We start from the raw sequence: 17,877 nt of genomic DNA on the forward strand, positions 1-17,877 counted from the left end.
AACAGGCCTGGACCCTGAGGGAGGCCTAGCCAGGAGCAGGGGCTGTGGAGTCAGGAGGGAGGACCCGGCAGACCCTCTCCACGCAGCGGGAGAACACACTCACACTGGGGCCTCGATCAGCTCTGGCTGGTCCCTTGCCAGCAGAAGAGTCAGGTCCATAAGACTCGTCATGGCGGCCTCGCGGACCCTGCAGAGACATGGAGGGGGTGAGGCGCCGGCTTCCTGCCCCAGGAGCTATGTGATCATCAGCCACTCTGCGGGGTCGGGTTCAGACACCCTCAACCCAGGGCAAGAAACATGTAGGAGGCTCGACAAAGGCCGCCGGCAGCCTTTCCTCGACAAATATTTCTCTCACACATTACCTTGAGCAAAGACACCTGTTTGACACCTGAAGACTAATGGCCAGGTCCCAGCAAACTCTCTCACAAGTGCACACACAGAAACAGCGCTGATTTTCCCACGAACCTTTAAACACAAAATATACCCACTCTACAAAGTTTTTTCCCAGCAGAAAAACTCTTAAGGGCTTTTTGGCTTTTCGAGGGATAGATGTATGTAGAGCAGCTCATGTTTGCTGGCCTAACTCCAGAGTGAAAGCATCATTTTAAACTTGGGACAAAGAACACTCAACCCAGGTCGGACACAGCTGGGCAACAGGGACCACAGACACTGCCCCACGTCGCCAGGGCCAGCAGGTCCTATATGCCTGGGGCACCCACCCTCCCGCCAAGGAGTGTGCACCACACGGGAGATAGCCTGTGCTGTTCGGACCTGCACGGACAGAGGCCCCGGCCCCGGAGAGGCCCAGCAGCCAAAGCACTGAGTGCAGGTGTGGTGGTGATCGGAGGCATGAGACGGACACAGGCCGGGGCCAAGGGAGCTGGACAGGCTCAGACACCAAGGTACAGCCGCCAGCCAGCTGCTGCTCAGGACACAACACGCACGACCCTCTGGAGGTGCCAGGGTGGGTCAGGGCGTAGAGGGAGGGAGGAAAGAGCATCCCCCCTGGACCCCCAGCGCCCACAGGCACAGCACTACAGGGAAAGGCCGGCAAGAGGAAACAGGAGCGGCTAAAGGCTGCAGCACACGCCCCTGGGGCCCTCAGCAGCTCCTAACTGGACAAGCACAGGGTGTGGGTCCAAAACCCCAGAAGCCGGCAGCTGGGGGTGCACATGTGCAGGAGGAGGGCCCTGGGAAGCCCCTCAGTCAGAGCTGCGGGTGTGGGCAGAAGGGCCAGCCAACCCCAGCCCTGAGGACAGCAGGTGACCCACCCACACAACAGGGGGCCTGACAAAAGGAAACTTAAATCTTGCTGCAAGGAAATTACACAACCCAAAATCTCTGCAATTTTGAACTCACAATTTCTGGATTTAGTTAAAAGTTACAAGGAATGTTAAAAAAAAAAAAAAAAGACCAAGTGTTACAATGATGAGAGAGAGAAGACGACAGAAATAGACCCATGGATGACACGGATATTGGAGTAAATGGCCAGTCTTTAAAGTAACCATGAGGAACACGCTGAAGAAAAAAAAAAAGAAAGATAGAAAACAAATGAAAAAGATGAAGACTTTCTACAGAGAATTAGGATCTCTGGAAAAGGACCCAACACTGCAGAACTCAGATAAACCTCTGGAATTAAAGATTCACAGAGGGGACTTCTGCATGTGCACAGCACTGGCTGGCCCTCCTCTGTTCACTTTATGTTCCGCGTGCTCTGGGGGCAGCCACGGTGGCAACTGTAACACCAGTGAAAACCCACTGCCCTTCTGGCTTGAACTGTGCAACCAGGGTCAGAGAGTAAACGGCTCCCCTTAAAGGGGCCTGAGAAGGAGCCCCCACGTTCACAGAGGACCACCACCCACAACTCCACCACGCAGCCAACACAGCAGAACCTGAGCGGCCGCCCATATCGGGTGAGGCAGAGACCACGGCACTGTACTCAAAGCGGGCCCACTGCCTGCTGCGAAGCCCTCAGCACCCTCTGGAGGATGAAGCAGAACCAAAGCGTCCTCAACAGAACCCTACCAGTGTCCAGGATCCACTCTAGAGCCACATGCCACGCAAAGAACCAGGAAGAGGGGCTCAGTGTCCAGGGCAGACACGTGAGCCCCGGCTGTGGTCAGAGCATCTTCACCCACACAGACCCTAAAAGGAACGGCTGCCACGGCCTCGTCCCACGGAGGACAGGGAAACAAAGGGCTCAGGTGGCCGTGCTGGGCTGGGGCCTCCCAGAGGACATGCGCCCAGGGAGGTGCTGTGGCCCCCTTGAGAGCCCCCATGCTCCCACTGTCTGGGAGGACCCCGGGGTTCTAGATATGCTGTGCAGACATGTGCACAGTCCTCAGGCCCCCACGGGAGCCGTGCCCCAAATGCCATCTCAGGACGAGAAGAAGGAAAGGAAAGCAGCAGGTGAGATAAGGGAACACTCCTGGTGGATGAAGAGGCAGGAAAGGCTAGCAGACAGAGAGAAGGGGGAAAAACCCAACCAGATATGTTATTAATGAAAATACAAGACGAAATTAAAGCTAACTTCTTTTCGCATCGTTGTAATAAACGAGTAAACCACTTCCTCTCAGTGTCAGCGACACCTCACCCGGTGCTCGGCCCACAGTGAGCCCCTCGTCACAAGGCGCATTTACAGGGGGTCTTGAAGGAGAGAAGGTGAATAAAAACACTTAGAAGAGGTTCCAACATAAGCTGTAGGAGAACCTCTCAGCTTCTCCAAAATGGCAACTTAGTCTCTTATTTCTAGTAAACAGAAAAGTACTTTTGAAACCTTGGAAAGGAAATACAAGCGGATCCAGGCAGGGATCCAAGCACAGTGGCGTGAGCATCTTCCCCGTGCTCGGCTGACAATGACACAGACCTCCTTCAGGTCAACAAGCAACTGAAGGGCTCCTCCCAAGACTGAAATCTGTGCACCTCAAGTCTTATTCCCAATCAGGCAGGAGCCAAGATGATGATATACAACGGGATCCCTGGAGAACTACCCAGGTGCTCCCTACTCCCCTTCCCCAAAATGGTTTCAGATCCTTCCTGCTTTAAACAGTTGCGTGGGGGCTTTGCGTGAACTTTATTAGGTAAAACTGGAGAGCAGACAACTGGGGCTTAGACGAGGGAGACACAACAATGTTTGTATTTTATGAAGTTAATTTTTTTTTTTTCAGTGAAGAGTAGGACAGGGACTTCCCTGGTGGTCCAGTGGTTAAGAACCCACCTTCCAATGCAGGGGACGCGGGTTCGATCCCTGGTCAAGGAACTAAGATCCCACATGCCGCGGGGCAATTAAGCCCGCACGCCGCAAGTACTGAGCACAAGAGCCACAACTAGAGAGAAGCCCACGCTGCAACAAAAGATCCCGCATGCTGCAACTAAGACCCAACACAGCCAAAAAATTAAATAAATAAATAAATATTAAAAAAAAGAGAGGAGGATGCACACACAAGAGACTGGGACAGAAACTCCAGCTGCCCTGGGAATAAAGGGTCCGGGCTGGGGCCAGGGCAGCAGCATGAACGCCCCGTCTCTGGCCTCGGCGGGACATTCCTGAGAGGAGCAGGGGATGAGGGTGACGCATCCACCTCACCATGCTCCCACGTCCCCGCGGCTGTCGGTGGTGTAATCGCTCAGACAGCCCAGCAACGTGCAGTAAACCTGGGCAACGTCCTCTCTGCACACAACCTCGTCTGGAGTCCCTTCTGCTTGCACACCGACAGTCTGGCAAATCCTGAAATTAAAAACATGGGAAACATAGCTAATGTCTGCGAATCCCATGCAAGCTCTCCTGTCTCTCTCATCATTTTGGCCTGATGTGTCTTTCCTGACAGGATGACCTCTGAACAGACCCATAACTCGGAGGCAGACTCAGAATCCCCAAGTTCCTCCCGCACTGACGTAATGCTGAGTGACGCTCTTCTCCAAACCACATTTCTAGTGTCTACCGTTTCAGGGTGCACGGGGTGGATGGGTGGGTGGGGGGGGTCTGTGGCTGGTCCCTCCTACCCCACCACCCCCCGCAGAAGGGGCTCCACCCAGGCTCGTGGGGAGAGAAAGGGCGGCCCCTCCTGACGTGTGCGTGTGTGACTAGCGTCAGCGTTCCCTCCACATGTGCCACTCCCTGTCCTGGGGGCCGCGGTCTCGAGTGGAAAGCTCAGCCCCAGTCCCTGAGCAGGTCCAGTGTCCCCAAAGCACAGAGATAAGTGCGCTATGGGTTTAATATTCATTATAATTATGACAAAACTGTAACGATCCTCTATGAGTTGAAATGTTCTTGGACAATCTTCTGAAGAGAGAAGAAACTAGAAAATAAAAAATAACATTTGCCTCAAAGTAGATTCAGCCCCCAAGACTGGGCTTCTCACACAAACTGCCGTGAACATCCCTTCATGCTCGGTCGCTGGCTTCCGAGAGAACAGCGACTTTGGGGAGGAAAAACTGCACGGCTCACCTAGCGATTGCCTTCAAAGCATCCCGCCTGGACTCAGCAAAGCTCACGTCCTTAGGAGAAATGTGGGTAACAGCCCTCAAGCCTGCTAGAACCTGAAAAGCAATGACAAGTCATCAACAGAACTGTCAGCCTCAAGATGAATGTACTTTCCATGCAAGTGAAGACCTGGCCTGGTGCCCTGCTGCTCCCAGAATGCAGCACAGCGTGGCTGGTGGCCACCCGGGTGGGCCATGCGCCCCAAAGAACACACGGTGCGGGGACAGGGGGTTGCCTCCAACCCTTCCCACTGCTGGGCTCCCACCCCCACCCCACCCCCTGGCGCCCAGGCGGCCTCTGCAGATCTGCCTCCTCCTCCGGGGCAAGACCCTGCACTCGCGGCCAGCATCCCCTTCTGCCCCCGGCTTGGAGCTGAAGCACAGGGCACACAAAGCACCTGGCTTCTCACATCTCCACCAGTTACTTCTCCAAGGAACAGTTCAGTTCTAAAAGCCAGGTGTTTCAAATACATAAGCCCCAGAGCAGGCTTTGGATGGTCTGTCCCCACTCTCGGTACGTAAGTTGGTCTAGTGCCTCAGATCCCAAGGTGTCCTGGGCAGGGGCAGGTGATACAGGTGAGGGGCATGTGTGCGCCAGGCACTTGGCAGCAGCGATATCTGGGAGGTGGGCTGGCAGGACCATGACTGATGTCTGAGTTAAGGGAGAGGGGCGCGTAAGCATAAGAGTTTGGTGGGCTGAGGCCAGCTGGGTCTCCAGGGTCTGACTCTGGCACCCACTCTCCCGGGAGCTCAGGACCCAAGTCGGGGTGTCAGGAGAGCTGACAGATCACCCCTGAAAGGAGACAGGCCAAGGACGGTGGAGCTCAAGGGAGAACCCCCCTGCCCCCGGCCATGCCAGAAACACAGGGCCCAGTGCTGGGGAGAAAGGGCAGCTCCCCAGGGAGGAGTCCTGGGGTGGGAGACCCAGCGCCCTTCACCACGGCCACAGGGGAGGCCAGCATTTCCAGACAAGGCTGGAGACGTTCGTTCTTAACGCAGAAATCACTGGGTGATGTACCACAGACAAGTAAAGGCCAGGTGTGTTTCCACGGAGGCCGCAGCTCCCTACCCAGCCTGGGAGTCAGCAGTCCCGAATCGCCTTCAGGCGAGAACATTAACCAGCCTCTCAAAGACCACTTGCTGCCCCCGGTGCTCCCATCCCCTTTCTTGTGCACACACGTGCTGGCTTTCAGGAATTCCTTCCGCCCACAAACCCCACTTGCGTCTCACACGACACCCCGCCATGCTCAGGCCAGCCTCACCTGCCGGAGCCGGCCCTTCAGGACAAAGGCCGGCAGGGAGCCCAAGGCCAGGGCGAAGCCACAGCGAGCCATCTCCTCGGGGCTCTGAAGTTCAGCGACATACTGCTTTACCAGCTCCTCTGAAAAGATGGAACGAGAAGGGGACCACTGTTGTCCATTATCCACAAGACACACTCTTCACATACGTTCCAGAACACAAGCAAACAGTGCTGAAGGAAGAAGGGAGGGGCTACTTAGGCTCCTAAAGTAGATGTATTTTCAAAGTGGTGTAAATCAAAACAGATTGAAGAAAAGAGAACTTATTGGGTGGTTTTAAGGTTTTCATAAGCATTTTAATACATGATTTCACTCCTGGGAAAATAAAGCCAAGACAGTTTTAACAGTAGTCAACACAGTCAAATTTTCATTTTTTATTCACTGAGAACACAAATGCCTTCCTCAGAAATGAGGATACTTCCTCAAAGACAGAGAGCAAACATGGTCCCAAGCTGGACCCCCAGGGCTGAGCGCTCGGACACAGCAGGGGTGCAGGGACTGCTCCTCACAAGACACCCATGGCTGGTTGGGCAGAAACAGGCAGAGCAGTCAGCCAGGCTGAGTGAGAGCACAGGGCTGGGAAAACAGACCTTCCCACACGGGAAAAAGCCCGTCATGGGAACTGCAAGAGTACCTGGAACTGAGGTTGTGAGAGGGAGAAATGGGAAAGAGGGGCCTGAAAGTCCAGGGCGTGATTCAAGAATTCTAGGAAGTGAAGTGGAAAAACCAGATCTGTTCTGAAAACGCAGCTCAGAAAGTCAAGAAAGGCCAGACACCCTCACTCTGTTACCTACCACAACCGAAGAGATTCTTGTTATCACTGCTTACATTTCAATGAAGCATGACTTCTGTGACATGAATGTGAAAACCTTATATCCTCATATATTAGGATAGGAAAAAAAAGCTGGAACTCCACTTGTACGTACACTAAGGTGTTATCTTTGGTGGAACTTAAAACAACACACTTCAGCAACAGCATGAAAATCCTTCTCTACAACTCACTTGAGTTTTAACATAACATGTTAATTTCAGAATGTCGTTTGTTTTTATAGTCAGAGTGACATGACATGTTACCCTTTTCTTAGGCAAAAAGTAAAATATGACTTGATCATCCCAATTTAATATAAAGTAACATTACAGTAGTCCCTCAATATCCAACAGGGACTGGTTCCAGAACCCCCCGAGGAAACCAAAATCCACAGATGCTCAAGTCTCTTTTATAAAATGGCACAGTGTTTGCATATAACCCACGCACACTTCCCATACGCTTTAAATCATCTTTGGTGATGTGTGATACTTAACACAATGCCAGTGCTGTGTCAATCGCTGTAAATATAATGTCAGTGTTATGCAAATAGGTGCCTACACAGAAAATTCAAATTTTACTTTTTGGAACTTTCTGGATGTGGAACCCGCAGATACAGAAGACGAACTGTGCTTTCTGTCTCTTTATGTACAATTGCCTACGGTAAAGGAACATAGTGTAACATCATTAATTTGGAAAGTCTGTCAGAAGATCAAATTACAGAATATTTTCTTATTTTTGAAAAAATTCACAGAAAGTAGATTTAGACTATTGCACTCATGATTCTTCTACACTTACGATAATTTTTAAAGTGTTTTACTTTTGAAGTAACTGTAGTGCATGTTCTATATAATGGTATAAAGGAAAGCTACGGGGCCACATAACATGTGAATATGAAGCTTCTTCATACAAAACTAACACTCTTGAACTAGACCCTACAAACAGGACCATGTGATGTGTGAGATAAACTCCAGCTTAGAGGTGGTTCTGGAAAACCCGACTGATGCAATGACGTGTAGTGAGGCAGCTACACCGACACTGTTCCCGTGAAGAGGAAAAGAGCAAAAGTATTAACACGTGAAGGACACTTGCCAGAAAAGCGCTGCCATGGGTCATACAAAAATTCTAAAACACACTACAGTGAAATAGAAAAGTCAATGAAGTAATCACTAAATGAACAGACTCCAAGGAGAAAGCATGAAATCAGAAGGATGTGGCAGGACAGCAGAAGCAGACGACTGAGCTGACAGCGCCTGGGAAACGAGTGTGGAAAACAGTCACCCAATAATGAAGGACGGGCACCAAGGGACGGGATGCAAGAGCGGCCTCCACAGAGACAGGGAGCGCCACCACGGTAACGGGAGCCTCCAAAGCACAAAATGGGGGAAAGCTGACTTAAAAACAGAATTTAAGCAAACGCTGCTGAAGTAAGAGTTGATTCTACACGTAAAGTGGTAAAATCCAGGCAAGTGGACCCCGCGTGGCCTGCAGAGCCCCTCTGGGCGCCAGGTGAGGGTGGGACGGGCTGAGGAGGAGGCGGTGTCTCCACGGCCTGGAGCCCGCTCTCCCCCGCCCCCCCCAGGCCCCATCCACACCGCAGCGGGAGGGGCAGTGGGAGGGGCACCCAGGGCACCGCCCACCACCCCAGCCGCGGAGGATGCGGCCCGAGTGCAGGCGCCCACTCACCCTGCGCGGTGGAGTCCGCCTCCCCTGAGTGGTACTCGCTGCAGAGGGCCGCCAGGGCCGACACAGCCGCCTCCTGAAACGAAGCAGATGTGAGTGAGCGGCAGGCTCCCGGCCCAGGAGCAGCCGGGCAGCCCTGCGATCAGGCCAGTGACTCGGTTTGAAAGACCCAGAGGCTGAATGACGTCATCCTTTCCGGTGCATCTGCTGGTCATCGGTCACATACAGTCATAACTTTAATATTCTCTGCAACTAATACACTGAAGAGAAAACGATTATTTCCTCCATACAATGCAAATTCCATGTCTTCCAACGTGAACAGGTAACAATAAAACGTGGCATTTTATTCTTACCCAGCAGAAGTAATGAAGGAAAAGTGTGGTAAACACCCAGAAGCAACGTGGCAAGGCCCCCAGGCGAGCCATGTACAGAGCTCGTTTGGAGAGGAGTTGGGGTCCATGGGTGCTGGGAACAGGAGGGGCTGGACGAGGAGGAAGGGCCAATCTGAGGGTGGGGCAGTGAGAGGGACAAAGCACAGGTGCGGGGCTCACACCGCACGCAGGACCCTCGGCCCCTCCTGTTGCCTCCACGGTCACTCACCTAAGCCTTTCTCGATCGTACAGACAGTCGGGGCAAATGCGGGGTTCATGTGCTCTTCCTGCTGCTCCCCCAAACCAGGGAGCCCTGGCAGAGGTGCTGGGGGAGGGATGTCCTCGTACAAATCAGAGGAGCAGACCAAACCATGGTCACGGCTGGTATGAATCAACTATGAATATGTTTTTAAAAGGAAATTCTAAGGCACTGATTGTGAAGAACTCAAATTCAACTAGTAAAACTGTACCTGGATTCTACAGAATGATAAAGTTACTTTAAAAAAGGGAGGAGGACTGAAGATTTGTTCTATTAACCCAGCAGAAATGCTGAGACACACAGGAGGCTGGAGAACTGTAAGAGAGACCAATATGTACTTTCACTCCTTCATCCTCAATATCAAAGCCTAGTCATTAACAACACCCAAGACTGTTATCTCTGCAAGGGGTTAGGGGTTGCAATGCTGCTAGTCCAAAGTTCACATGTCCTGGGGCAGGACAGTAGTGGCCACTGGGACGGAGACACACACACACACACACACACACACACACTCTTGCTCGCTCGAAATGACTAACGCTGACGTGCTGACATGACTCTGGATGCAGTTTGCTCATCGGTACATGAGCATCACGAACAGAGCTTCCAATCCTAAAATTCTACTGCTCAGTAGGACATAGAGTGTATAGGGAAAATGTTTATAAGGTAAATATAATTAATAAAGCCAGAAACAGTAATAAAAAATTTAAACATTCTGGTAAATAATGGCTGCATTAGTGTTCTTGATCATAAATTACAAAGACAGTATCATCCAGAATTCCAAATGTAATTATGACATTTATCAATCATGTTGGTCTATAAAAGGGACTCAATGCACGCAGCCCTTTGAAATAAACACTAAAATAAGTAATTATTTCTACACAGTGCAACAGCCAGAAAGCCCTCGCTCCCCACACCTTTATCTGTTGTCGAGAGTGACTTGAAATGAGGTGAAGGTTTCTCAAGGTGTCGTTTATCAGCCACTGCCAACCATCTGTCAAAGAGACAAATTCATTCAGTCGGTAAAGAACATTTGTATGAAATTAAAAACAACAACACACAGATCTTCTTCTACCTCTCAAGTCAAAGTAGATGGTGACCTTTGAGAGGAACCTGGAGGAAACCTAAGGTACACGTTCTCCAGATTGAACAAAATTCTAAAGGCCCTCACCCTCTCCACCTAAAGGGGGAAAGTCTTCTTTCCGCTGTTGAAATGTGAAAACTGTCATGTGGGGAAGTTTTTGTTCTTTTATTATACCTTCAAGCTTCAGGTGGTCTTTTCCTGTACCTCTCCCCCGAACAATCCCCCCAGACCCCCACCAATAAAAACCCATTCAATTCAATTAGATCCAATACTTGGAAACAAACACTAAATCTACTCAATTTTTTTTCAAGTTACAGAACTTCTGAGGCTGCAGACCAAAGAGCCAGGACAGCCCAGTGGTGGAGGTGACCCCGAGGCTTTTCTTACTGCCTCTCTGCGGCCAGGTGCCACAGAATGTGGAGAGGCTCCCAGACCCGCACAGGGCCTGGCCGCCACCCCCAGGGAGAGCCGTGGCAACTGCTGGCCCTCTCCTCATCCTGCGAGAGAGTGCCCCTCAGGCTTGCACCATCCATCTGGGGGAGGAACAGCCGAGAATGCCAGGTGCTGGGCACGGCCGTGACAGGCAGAGCCCCGGTGAGCAGCTCTGAGGAGGGAGCTTGACTCCTTGGAAGAGAAGGGAGAGTCTCTGTTTTTGTGGGGAGAGTCTGGTGGACGCTCACTGTTTACAATGGGTTCTTACAGCAACTTCAAAACAAGGATTCTAACAGGATAGAACTTTCCCATCCACCCTAACAGGTTGGTCTTCACTTTTGAAGCTGAAGTAGTTCTGGAAGAAAAGGCCACAATGTGAATCACTGGAAAAGAGAGGCACTTACCGATCACGGCGTCACCTCTGAAGGGCATTTTGGAAAGGGACAAGTTTTCTATTAAAATGCACACTAGGAAGAAAAAGGATGAACACAATGTCACTTCCCTATAAGTGCCCATCACAGCACCTACCCTGCTGCACCTGAGCCCAGAGCTGCAACACCAACTCCCCTCCCCCCACCTCCTCCCCATGCCTTGGTGCTGGTGTCGGGGAGCAAGCCCCCAGAATGGCCTCAGCACCAGACCTGGCCCAGGCTCAGGGGCAGCGCCAGGTCCCACGAGGAGCAGCATCAAGCGGGTGCCCTCGGGGAGCCCCACCCCATCAAGGGAGTGCCACATGGAGGCTGCAGGTTTGACCCCCATACGAATCCCCAAGGATGACTCAATGCAGAGGACTTGGCTGCTGGGCCATCGACACCCACAGGTTACCAGGAGCTGTGGCTGAACAGCAGGCACCTGCCCAGTGAGGACCACAGAGAAGCAGGTTCTCCTGGGGCACGGGGGCTCCAAAGACAAAGGAGATGCCCCTGTCTCAGGTCAGCACCAAGGTCAGGACAGGGTCAGAGGAGGTAACATTTATCATCCCCATAGGGTGGTCACCAGATGAGCTGCGGTACTCAAAGCTCTGGTAAATTCCCCACCTCTGTGAATAATGTAGTGTCCGTGTTTATAACTGAACTACCACTTCCGTGGGTGGGAACATGGCCAGTATAGCTACTGACTGGCCACGACTGCAATGATGCCTGAGCTTCCATCTGGCGGCCTCATCGTGATGGTCCCGCCACCAAGGGGGCTCCACCATGGGGACCACTGCAGTGACTTGACCTGCCCAACGCATCGCCCGGCACCCGCCGACACCTGCCGACAGGCCATGTGCCCTGGCCCATTGTGACCGCACAACTCCTCACGCTGCCCACTCACGACACAATAAGAGGGCGGCCTCTGCACTCCCACCTTTGTCACTAAAATAGAAACAGCATAGTGGTTTCTTCCTACTGAGTAAGTAATTTGCATTTGCTGAAAAAGATCTAACACTACAGAAAAATAAAATAGAAAACTACCATTGACATTGTGGGGGCCATGCATTTTGGGGATCCCCCCATGGACCCTCTCAGCCTGTCGGCTCTGTGCCCCCACTCCTTCTTTGTCACTGAGCTCCCACCTTGACCCTGAGACTAAGCTGAGCTGGAGCATGGCTCCTGCACCTCCCTCCATGCTCAGAGGGTCACAGACCACCGACACCCCACACGGCCAGGCTGGGCTGGGTGACACCGCAGCAACAAAGCCTCAAGCTCAGCCGTCCATGGCAACAAAGGCTCCCCCTGTTCACGCTGTACATCTGTCACAGATCAACAGGGGTGCCCGTCACTGTCACCCAGGGACCCCAGTGACAGGTGGCGGCCATCATCTGAAATGCTGCTAGGCTAGTGAGGAAGCCAGCACTGCAGAGTCTGTGTGAGCATGGAAGGCTCCCGACAAAGTGACACCATCCCTCCTCCTCACAGCTCCTGACTCACACTATCTGTGACCACAAATGTGGCCCTGCCCAGCACAAGGGGGCCCGGGGGCCAGAGGCGGGATGTTCCAGCAGAATCAGGACGGACACAGACCCTCGCACACGGCTTCTGCCGCCAAACTGCTCTTCTTCTCTAACAACATAACCAACCGCTGGAGAGCCCACGCTCTTTAGTAGACAGGTAACATCCCACACTGTGGCTGTGAAACAATTTATTCAGTATTTCCTGACGGGCTAAGCCCTCCTTCCAGTTTTCGTCACTTCAAACAAGGTGGTAACACACATCCCTGTCGGCACACAGACTGCCTGTCTGCCCATCAGGTTGCCCATCACCCTTACACATTTTTTGGGTGCAGAGTCCCAGGAGTGGCCCTGCAGGGCAGAAGACTGCACATTTCTAATCATAAGAGACACCGCCCACAGCAGCCTGAAAAGACTGTAACAAGGCACACTCCAGAGCGAGAACCCCGTCGGCAGCAGGGCCACCAAGCTCTGATGTAGCCAATGTGATCGAGGAGACGCTTCCTCCTCGTGGAGCTAATCAGCATCTCCCCAGCGACCAGACGAGGCTGGGCACCCATCACCAACTCAGAGCCCACCTGGGTCTACGCTCAGGTGAACTGTCCACTTACCTGCATGGCCCAATTCTCAGATGGATTGCTTATCTTCTATTGGCAATTTTAAAAGTCTTTGCAGCCTATAAATAACAACTTCACCTTTCAACTGCTGTACAAGTATTACCTCTAAATCTATGTTTTGTCTACTAATTTTATACATGGTCTATTCCGCCATACGAAAGCTTTTAATATTCATTTAAACAAACTATTTTCTGTTGCTCTTTTCTAGCTGCAGAACTACTGTTAATTCTGTTAGGTGGTTATGTGCCAAGAGCCAAAACCAAAACGAAACAAATTTAAAAAACAAAAGAAAGTGTTTACCAGTTAGAACTAACCAGTAGTGTTACTACAACACAGTGTCTGCATCTGCTTTATAATTCTGGGGTTGGGACTGGTAGGAATATGCTGAGGGAACAGATAAAACAAGAGGAGCAAATATTGATGCTCACTGAAGCTGGGGGCCCGATACATGGGACCCATTACTCTATTTCTCTTTGCTTTGTGTAATTTGAAAACTTCCAAATTAGGAAGTTTTTTTAGGGACCAACGTGATCCTCTAATGTCTCCTAAAATTTCTTTGAAGTTTTTAAAATTATTATTTTTTTTTTTTTAAATTATTTTTTTTTTTATACTGAAGTTTTTAGTTAATCAGTTAAGTTTCTGTTAATTAGAAGCTTAGTTTTGTATATGTGTGCAGTAGGGACACAGTTTTGTTTTCTTCCACATGGCCCCTTGTGACATCATCATCCACTCAATAAACTGCCCTCTTCACCGAGGTTGGAAACACGTCTTCTTTGTCACACGTCAAATCCCACATATGTTTTTACTTCCGATTCTCTCTTCTATTTTGCCAATCTATTCGCCTGCTCCTAAGAAATGCCATTCTGCTTTGAACAGAGCAGTTCACAGGACATCTTAAGGACTGGAGAATCCAAGCCTCATTATTATTAAAAATAATTTTCTTGGATATTCTCCCTGCATATGAACTTTAAATGTATTTTATCAAGTTAAAAAAAAAAAAAAAAACAGCACGTGAGAAGATGTTAAGCATCACCACCCGTTAAGAAAATGAAATTAAACCCACAATGAAATATCACCGCAAGCCTACTAGGACCGCCAAGGTTAAAAACAGTGACAATACCGAGTGCTGGTGACAATGTGGAGAAACTGGAACTCTCTCACACATCGCTGGTGGGAACGTAAAATGGTGCAGACACTCTGGAAAGAATCTGGCAGTCTCTCACAAAAGGAAACATATACTTAACCATATGACTCAGCAGTGAAACTCTTGGGCATTTATCCCCGAGAAATGAAAAGTTCTGTTCACACAAAAACCTGTATGCAAATGTTCTTGGCAGCCTTATTCACAGTAGCAAATGCTGGAATCAGCCCAAATGTCCTTTCATGGGCAAAGGGTTAAAACAAACTCTGATGCAACCAGACAAGGAGACAAGAAAGACAACCTATGAGCACATGAACTGTCTGCATGGGTCTCAGGGCCATTATGCTTATGGACAAAGTCAGCCTCCAAAAGGGGACACCATGAGACTCCATCTACACAACGTGTTCGAAATGGCCAAGTACAGGGGCAAGCAGAGATCAGTGGCTGCCCGGGGGACAGGGAGGGCACGAAGCAGGGGCAGCGGGAGGCCACGCAGGGGGCAGTCCTGCACCCCCACCGGTGCTGGCTGGACTCCTGTGAGTGCAGCTGCAGAAACCCAGACGCACGTGAAAACTGCTGAAAGCCGAGCGGGGTCTTTTGTCTGTTTAGCGGGGAGGACGCCAACGTTGACTTCACGGCTTTGACGTGATACCCTAAGATGCTGTCACCGGAGTGGGGGGGGGGGCTGGTGAAAGCAGCAAAGAGCTCTATGTACCGACCTTATCACTTCCTGTGAGTTGACAATTATTTCAAAATAAAAGGCTAAAAAAACTAACACACTAGGTAATACAGACCACCCCACAGCCAAGACGTTTTTAAAACACTGGACAAAATTAAAATCAAACAGTAAGTGCTCGGAGTCACTGCTGAGCCAGCAAGGGAGGGAAGGCCCAGCGAGGAGAGCAGCTTCTCCTTGACCTGTATCGGGGGCCCCGGAGGAGGCACTAAAATCCAGGAAGACGACCACGGCGTCTAGGAGCCTCAAAGGGGTGGTGGTGGTACAAACCTGGGAGTCCAGGGCTTCTAGGGGGGTTTGAATCCAAAGAACCACACCCTAGAAGTGAGTGTAAAGTTTGTGTCAGCTCACTGAAGCCCAGCACTGAATCCCCCACATCTGGCCAGAAGCAAAGGTAAAGGCTCTCTGGGAGAGGAGACGTTTCTAGGCCTCAAAGTACTGCTGTAATTTTTCACACCCAACATCCAGGCCTTTACAAACGGAACCACAGAAGGACTAGATGATGGTATTTTTTAGAGACAGATTATAAACTGTGCTTATCGTGTTCAAAGAGGTGAAAGAAATGACTGAAAGCCATGACAAGGACACAGAAACTATGAAAGATAAACAGAAATTATGAAAGATAGACACACAAGAATTAAGAATTCAACAGATGGGTTCAACAGCCAATAAGACACAGCTGAGGATGTGGGGGGAGTGGCCACTCAGCCTCAAACCTTCCCAGCGCCGTCCCCAAGAAGAAGTAACGAGAGGTGGTCATTCCCTGCTCCTCCCCTTCCATGTGTCTGCCGGGCTGGCGGCACACTCGGGGAAGCACACGGCAGTGGCCCAGGAACGCTCAGGAGTGCACATCCTTTCCGGCACTCGCTCCCTGTCCTAAGAAGGCAGTTCTCCCGAGCTCTGACGGTGTTTGTGATGGGTGGCGGGGCGACGCAGCCGCAGCAGTCACTCTGCAGCCGTGAGCAGCTCACCCAGCTGGAGTGGGAGGCTGCATGCAACATGACCCCAACTTCCTGAGACGTGAACCGATAAGGAAGGAACAACCACCTTGAAGGAATCCCTGAAACAGTGGCTGTCCCCAACTGCTGGGATGATGGGTGATCTTTTTATTTCCTCTTCACTGTGAGCGATGGTTTCTGTGCAAAGTCACTGCTTCAACACAAAAACAGATGCCCTGCACCCCACCCCAGGCCAAGCCAAGCCCCTAAACCCAGAAACGGTTTGCAGATCACGAGCTGTCGATGACACGCAGGGGAGCGACTCAGAGTCTGAGTGTCAGCCGGCAGAAACCAGCTCATGCTTCCAGAGTCCATGCTCCAGCGACACCCGTCAAACCCATGAGAACACTGAGCTGACGGGGACGAAACGAACCTCCCAGCAGAGAAGTCCCCGAGGGTAGGCAGGAGGCGAGAGACGCGGGCCTCAGGCGGGTCCCTCTGGGTCGGGTGGGTGTAGTGGCCAGAACACCAGGAGGTCAGCTGGCCCCGTGCACCAGGCTCCGGCCTTCCCGTCCACTCGCGCCCCAGACCTCAGCAAGGCGTGCATGTGGTCGGGGGCTCACACGGGGGTTCCTGCACAGAGTCACCAGCAGTCCATCCGTAAACAAGGTGAGGCCCCTCAGATCCTTGAGACCGGCCAGTTCCACTAGGAATCATCTCGGGAACTGAAATCAGGCTTTCCTAGTGCCGTTTTGTGGACTGTCTACAACATGTCTGTGCTTCCCTCCTCACATTCATAAAAAGAATCACCAAAAGCAAACTACATCTCTTGAAGACGCCTTAGGGAAGCCTGTGCCTTACTCGACAGTAATGAACCGGGACACGAGGCCCCGCAGGCCTCATCCAGAATCGAGCATCTGGACCGCTTTTAGAAGGGACCTCTGTTCAGCTCCCCTCCCACTGCCTCCCGTCCCAGTTCCTCCCTCCGCACCCGAGGTGGCCTTGGCTCTGACATCTGTGGGTCCAGGAGGGCAGCCCCAGGTATCTCTGCTCTCAACCTGGGCAGTGCACAGTGAGTCCTCAAGCTCCTTGACTCAGTCAACCCTGCTCTCCTGAGATGTCTGGCTTCCCGTGAAGTCGTTCCGGCTTCATTTCCCCTTCTCGCTGAGGGGCCCCGTCGTCTGCGCCGCTGGGGTCACCTGCATCCCTGGCTTGCCCCTCGAAGGTGTGTGCGCCTCCACACAGACCCACACAGGTGGCCCCGGTCGGGCCTCTTGTGCTCTGGACCCAGCAGCACCACTCCTGTCTGCCGTCAGGTGGCAAATGCTGGTCGGTCCCCAGTGGCAGAGACAAGGAGCCTGTGCACGGTGGACTGGCCTGTTAATGACACTGCTTCTCACGCTGCTCCTAGGAGCCCAGGACTTCTTCCCACATTCAGGTGGGAATGCGTCTCCTAGGTGGTCTGACTCAGACATATGGAGCAGTCCTGGGCAGACAGTGCGCTGCCAGGCCACGGTACGGTCAGGAGCTCTGTGACAGCTGTGGCTGGGGGAGACCCTGCCCACACACCCTCACTGCACCCTTGGCGCCCGTGCTCGGTCCTACCCAGGCCTCACCCCACACACGCCCTGCCCCCTGCCAAATGAACTACCTGGCCACCCAGAGGCCCAGCACTCTCCAGCTTGGTGGCCACTCTGAACCCCCAACACCCTCCCACCGGCCAGGGCCATCCCTTCCCCCGGGACTCCACTCGCCACGCCGCTCCTCCTTGGACGGAGGTGTGACGTGCCAGACCTGCATGAAGTCACCGTGGCCACTGGGCCCTGAATATGCACAGGCTGGGCACGAAGATCAGAGCAGGAGCTCCGGGTGGTGGGGGGCCGTGGGGAGGGCCTTGCAGCTGGGTTGCAGCAGAGCCTGGCCAGGCACCGCCTTCCTGGCCTGCAGACCAGCTGAGGTCTGAGTACAGGGGGTGTCCGGAAGCTCAGCAAGGCTGTCTCTGCAGCCCCTCCAAGGATCTGCACACTACCTCTCCTCCTAACAAAACTGAGAATCCCAGTCAAGCAAGGACTGAGGCAGAAGAAGAAAGCCAGCAGTTCTT

General features: G+C 52.1%; 1 protein-coding gene across 1 annotated transcript in view; it reads right to left on the reverse strand.

Annotated features, from left to right (window-relative positions):
• The window catches only part of TBCD (tubulin folding cofactor D), a 174,657-nt gene that overhangs the window by 17,268 nt on the left and 139,512 nt on the right, over window positions 1–17,877 (reverse strand). The window contains exons 24-30 of the mRNA XM_061175155.1: window positions 10,816–10,878; window positions 9,813–9,889; window positions 8,272–8,344; window positions 5,745–5,863; window positions 4,448–4,539; window positions 3,587–3,727; window positions 104–187 (exon numbers count right to left, since the gene is read on the reverse strand). Coding sequence (XP_061031138.1) covers window positions 104–187; window positions 3,587–3,727; window positions 4,448–4,539; window positions 5,745–5,863; window positions 8,272–8,344; window positions 9,813–9,889; window positions 10,816–10,878 — 649 coding nt within the window. The remainder of the gene's footprint in view (window positions 1–103; window positions 188–3,586; window positions 3,728–4,447; window positions 4,540–5,744; window positions 5,864–8,271; window positions 8,345–9,812; window positions 9,890–10,815; window positions 10,879–17,877) is intronic.

This window comes from Eubalaena glacialis, chromosome 19 (assembly GCF_028564815.1).
Source record: "Eubalaena glacialis isolate mEubGla1 chromosome 19, mEubGla1.1.hap2.+ XY, whole genome shotgun sequence".
Classification (NCBI taxonomy): Eukaryota; Metazoa; Chordata; class Mammalia; order Artiodactyla; family Balaenidae; genus Eubalaena; species Eubalaena glacialis.